The 5,543-nt window shown below is 46.7% G+C and overlaps 1 protein-coding gene across 1 annotated transcript; it reads right to left on the reverse strand.

Moving 5' to 3' along the window:
- Positions 1-2,663, reverse strand: GNPNAT1 (glucosamine-phosphate N-acetyltransferase 1). Its single transcript, XM_014936753.1, has 5 exons — positions 1,990-2,663; positions 1,443-1,505; positions 1,016-1,143; positions 472-533; positions 1-148 (listed from the first exon to the last, which is right to left on the reverse strand). Exons 1-5 carry the CDS (start codon positions 2,159-2,161, stop codon positions 1-3), a joined length of 573 nt encoding a protein of 190 aa, XP_014792239.1. The 5' UTR covers positions 2,162-2,663.
- Positions 2,664-5,543: the final 2,880 nt, after the last annotated feature.

The raw sequence follows: 5,543 nt of genomic DNA on the forward strand, positions 1-5,543 counted from the left end.
TTAATTAAAGAACCGTTGAAACATGTAGTTTTCTTCAGATACCAAATAACCAAACTTCTTATAGAAATCCACGTTTTTTGGCAGACACTCCAGTGTAATTTTGTAACAGTTCAGTCTCTTACTTAGCAACGTCAGGGTGGCCGTTAATCTGAAAGAGAGGGAAAACCAACGGTTAAACGAAACTGTTCCTGAACTGCTCAATTAACATTTAATTAGCTGAAGTTATCAGACCTACAAGAGTGAAGTTTTATGGCCCTTTGCTACACAGGATAGAAAAAAACCAAAGCACCAACATCTTGCAGATAATTTTATGGCACCAACCGTGTCACCTTCGGGCTGGGGGGTGACCTGCCCCACAGTGCTGAATCCCCAGTGTGGTGGTACCCACCAGTGTGGTGAACTGGGAGGGGGGAACAGAAACCCCCTGGGCAAAGGCTTGCTGTTGGATGGCAACAGTGGTGAAATACTTACAGTTTACCGAGCTGCTTTCCTCTGGACTCCCCGCTGACTACTACATCCTCTATCCGTCCTCTCTGTGAAAACAGAGGCAGGTGTCAGTTGAAGAGAACAGTTTCCGCACCGTGCTACTCCTCACGCTTGGATTTTCCACTCTCTAGTTTGATACAACCCCCCAACAGCTGACGTGCTGGTAATGCCCCTTCCAGCACCCAGCAGGAACCACAGCCCCCCCACAGCTTTCCCTCCAGCTCCCCGTTTTCACACATCCAGCAGCGAGATCCTCAACCATCTGCTCCGGCAGAACCGAGTCTGACTGGATCAAAAGCTCGCTGGGAGGGAGAATGGGACAGACTCCGTTGCTCTTTTTCCTTAAGAACAGCCCAAGCTTCTTTGTACTATTTAGCTGAGCACCCAAAGATGGGAGATATTTTTGAAATGCCTTTGTCACTGACTCAGCAGAAGGTATGTCATCACACAGTAACACCATAAAAATAACAGGCGCGGAGTCTGGGGACAGGATCTTTTCCCTCACTTTACAGCTGCAGGAAGAATATACCTTTGCACAGGAGTGAGTGAACTTATGTTCTATCACCAGCGTTGCCGTAGCAACAATCTGTCCAAGATTGGTGTCTTCTATGACAGTAACGTAGTAGTCTCCAGATCTCTTCATGTGCTCGAAGGTTTCTGTGGGAGCAGACAGACAGCGCAACGGTCACCGTTAATCCCAGATTAAACTGGGGAAGTCTTAAGACTCACAGCAGATTCTTGCCAGGTGTCTAAAGCTCAGTCTGAAAAGCAGGTACAGAATTTAGGCCCCTGGGGGATGCCTGCGACTGGATCCAATGCTGAGTGCCAAAAGCTGAGCTAATAAATCCCTCTGGCATCGGGCAGTCGGGAACCTCACACCCAAGCAGCTTTGCTGTGTCAGCATCAGTATCCTCTGGTTCCTCTAGGGAAACACCAAGAAATAAGGATATACTCACTGATAAACTGCTCTGGGCTCACAACTCCAGTTTCCGTCAGCTGACCCAGAACCTTAAAAAAGCCTGTTAGAAAAGAAAAGAAAAAAAAAACACAAACCTTTAGACAGAGACACACAATTAGGTCCAAATGGCACAGAACAACCCGCCATGGCTGTTTGGAGAGTGAACATCCCCACGGCACCAGCCAGTTCTACAGAACTGTGGAAGTCTCCACGCACTAAGAAGAACATGGTGGGTCACATTACTTAATATTAGAGGGAACAGTATGAACAACTGCACTCCCTCTCTAAAGCTGTGAATTATTTGGAAGATTTGACTTGAATTTTAAGATGTTTTTTGAGGTTATTCAAACAGTCAAACCAATTTTGAGGGTCAGCCAACACAGCACCAATCCATGATGCCAAGCGCTCCAATTCCTTACTGGTAAAAAATAAGCCAAATCAGCTAAAACAGGTAATCCTAATTTGTTGAGAGATAATGCAGAAATACACCCCATCTAGTTCAGCACCCAGCTTTTGTTCGTGACCATCATTAAACAGGATTCTACCTCGATTTAAATCGGCCGTGCAAAGCGGTCTCAAAACTAGACCATCTCCTGGATCTAAAGGAGAAATAGCAGGAGAAAATGTCGTCGTGTTCTCGCTCCAGTCGAGTTCATGGAGAATATTTGGGTCAAACATCGGCGTGTCATCGGGCATCAGGGTTGCAACGGGCATCATGGCTGCAACAGGTGTTCTGGAAAAGAAAGCACATGGATAAGGAATGCTTTGGTTTGCTCGTTTTAATCCCTAAATACGCTATTTCTCCTGGTTCTGTCATGCCACGTGGTGTTCCTCAGTGATGTAAAGAAAGGTGAATGAAACCACAACTGCTGTTTGCTTTATCTGCGATTGAAGCTCCTCGACCTTCACCAGAGCAGGCCGCTGGGTTAAACAAAGAGCACACACACTGACACTGTTATCTAAAGTCAACACAATTTCTGTGTTCATCTGGGAAGTTTTTTTCTCTTGGGAAAAAAATAATAAAACAGATAAAACATTGACTAAGAAATTTAACTCGTATAGACCTTGGAAAAGGAAAGCATCTCACACTCTTAAGAGTGTTTCCCAAGTACAGAGGAGATCACTTGCATTCGTGTTCCATTTTAAACCAGTGGTAGGAATAATGCACTTTTTTCCAACCAGTCCCATCACATAAATAGTTAGTATCTCAGCCAAGAGGCACTGTGTGGCATGTATAAAACCACAGATGATACAACAGCCTGCTCACACTCTTCCAGCCCGTGCTGCCTTTCTGGGGTGCTCGTATTTGCTCAGTGTATTTACAAAACCTAAGGCCATGGCAGCTGCAAAGCGCAGCACCTCGTTGTCCTGCACCAGGTAAAACACAGAACTGCCCAGATGACGGTGAGACACCTGTTAATGATTAAAGAGACACTGGGGAATTGTGCATTATTCAGCATTGGGGATAAGAGGAAGCAAAGGGATATATTTTCCTAATTTCTAGGTATAGGAAAACAGTTCTTACATTATCACCTGTGGAATACCTAGTATGAGCGGAGATTATCACAGGAACTTCTCCTGCGACTAAGTTCTTTACACATCTTCAAATTAACTTAGCTGCACCATCAAAAAATATGGTAGTCACACACTTTTGGACAGGCCAAACAAACATCAGAAAGAAAAATGTATTTGGGATGGATACTTTTCCAAATAGGGCATCTCACAGCCCTGTTAAGCTGCCCAGAGAAAGTACAGGGGATGTACTATGAAGCACCTCAGCGTAACTGCAGCTCACACCTCTCAAAACAGAAGGTGGCTTTGGAAACCCAACTGAAAAAGCTTCTGAAAAAAATATACCCAAAAACAACAACAAAAAAAACCCCACCACAAAACAACCACAAAATCTTTTTTTTTTTATGCCACCTGCTGGTACACACTGGCCTTTAAATCCCCATTCTCATCTCAATCTTGCATATAAAATTAAAAAAAAAACAACTGCTGTTAGAACAATTAAACAGCAATAAAAATTCTCATCCCACATGAATTTTCAAAAGGAAACCGGGAAAAATGAAGAGCAAAGAAAAACATTTTCCCAGACAGGAGAGTCGGAAGTGAGAATCCAGCTCTTCCAAGTCCCAGTCCTGAGCTTTAAAACAACAACAAAAAAAACCCCACCACAAAACAACCACAAAATCTTTTTTTTTTTATGCCACCTGCTGGTACACACTGGCCTTTAAATCCCCATTCTCATCTCAATCTTGCATATAAAATTAAAAAAAAAACAACTGCTGTTAGAACAATTAAACAGCAATAAAAATTCTCATCCCACATGAATTTTCAAAAGGAAACCGGGAAAAATGAAGAGCAAAGAAAAACATTTTCCCAGACAGGAGAGTCGGAAGTGAGAATCCAGCTCTTCCAAGTCCCAGTCCTGAGCTTTATTGATCAGATCACACCGATACCTGCAGACGACTGCAAGACCACAAAATCTTTTTTTTTTTATGCCACCTGCTGGTACACACTGGCCTTTAAATCCCCAACAACAAAAAAACCCCCACACAAAACAGTGTGTACCTGCTGGTACACACTGGCCTTTAAATCCCCATTCTCATCTCAATCTTGCATATAAAAATAATAAAAAAAAAAAATTGCTGTTAGAACAATTAAACAGCAATAAAAATTCTCATCCCACATGAATTTTCAAAAGGAAACCGGGAAAAATGAAGAGCAAAGAAAAACATTTTCGAGCTTTATTGATTGGATCACACCGATACCTGCAGACGACTGCAAGCCCCTCACCAGCGTATTAATTACATCACTGCTAATCAAAACTCCCAAAAATCAAAGCCTCCCTGGTTCCAGCAACACATTTGGTACCTCTGTTCCTAGATCTTGGTTACTCTAATGTTGCTGTTACCCCGTCCTGTTACAAAGTCTTCCTAGAATTCATCAATTCATTCACAACACTCAAATAGCATCCTGGACAGAATAAAATAAACGTAATAAATTGCAGCTCCGGGGTTACAGAACACACAGCGGCAGAAAAAACACATGAAGAAAATAATTTTTTTTATGCTTTTCTAGCAGCCAGTATTTTTTTTTAAATGAAGTTATTTTTCAAACTACATCCGGCACTGATGGAGCAGGAAGAAGTTTGAAGGTTCACGCATTTTCTGGAGGCAGGGTCATGCCTTACTCACTAGAAATGCATCATTGGCCAATTAAAAAAGGATCAATGTACGGGAAGGAAGAACTCGGGCCTGTCTCGATGGGTGGCCAGGCTCCCTTCCAGGCCTCCTGCGAGCCCAGGTATTGACCCTGGTGCACACCTGAGGCATCCCCTGGAGCATCCCGGGCTCCAGGAGCTGGATGAGGGCACCTTCGGACCCTCTCACCCATCCTACCTCACTCTGCTCCGTGTGGGAAGCCAGCAGGGAAGAGAGCACGGTATGTTGGGGTCCCCACGGCCCCTCACCTCACCCTCTCGGGGGTAGGGATCCCCTCACTTCTCCTCCAGCCCCTCGGGGGGATCCCCTCACCCCCTACCCTCACCCCCAGCCACTCGGGGGGATCCCCTCACCCCCTGACCCTCATGGGGGGGGGAAATCCCTCACCCTGCCCCTCAAGGAGGGGCCTCCCCCTGCCCCTCAAGGAGGGGGGTCCCCTCGCCCCGTCACCTCACCTCACCCCCAGCCCTTCGGAGAAGTCCCCTCATCTCACCCCCTGCCCCTCGGGGCGTGGGGGGGGTTGTCTCCTCACCCCCTCACCTCATCCCCAGCACATCGAAGGGGGAATTCTTCACCCTACCCCTCAAGAAGGGGGTCCCCTCGCCCCATCACCTCACCCCCAGCCCTTAGGAGGAGTCCCCTCATCTACCCCCCTAGCTCTTCGGGGGAGGTCCCCTCACCTCACACCCGGCCCTTCGCGGGGGGGTCCCATCACCTCACACCCAGTCCCTTGTGGGGCGGGGAGGCCTCAAATCACCTCCAACCCCTGGGGGTGGGTATCCCCCTCACCCTCTCACCCAACCTCTCGAGGGGGTTCCCCAGCCCCTCGGGGGAGGCGGCGGGGGGGGGGGCCCCTCCCCTCCCACTCACCA

Source organism: Calidris pugnax, unplaced genomic scaffold (genome assembly GCF_001431845.1).
Source record: "Calidris pugnax isolate Ruff unplaced genomic scaffold, ASM143184v1 scaffold10, whole genome shotgun sequence".
NCBI classification, from domain to species: Eukaryota; Metazoa; Chordata; class Aves; order Charadriiformes; family Scolopacidae; genus Calidris; species Calidris pugnax.

Coding starts and splice junctions, on each gene's coding strand:
- GNPNAT1 (XM_014936753.1), bottom strand. CDS start 2,161: ATGATGCCCGTTGCAACCCTGATGCCCGATGACACGCCGATGTTTGAC. Junction 1,506..1,989: donor CACGGCCGATTTAAATCGAG/GTAGAATCCTGT, acceptor CTTTTCTAACAG/GCTTTTTTAAGGTTCTGGGT. Junction 534..1,015: donor TCACTCACTCCTGTGCAAAG/GTATATTCTTCC, acceptor CTGTTTTCACAG/AGAGGACGGATAGAGGATGT.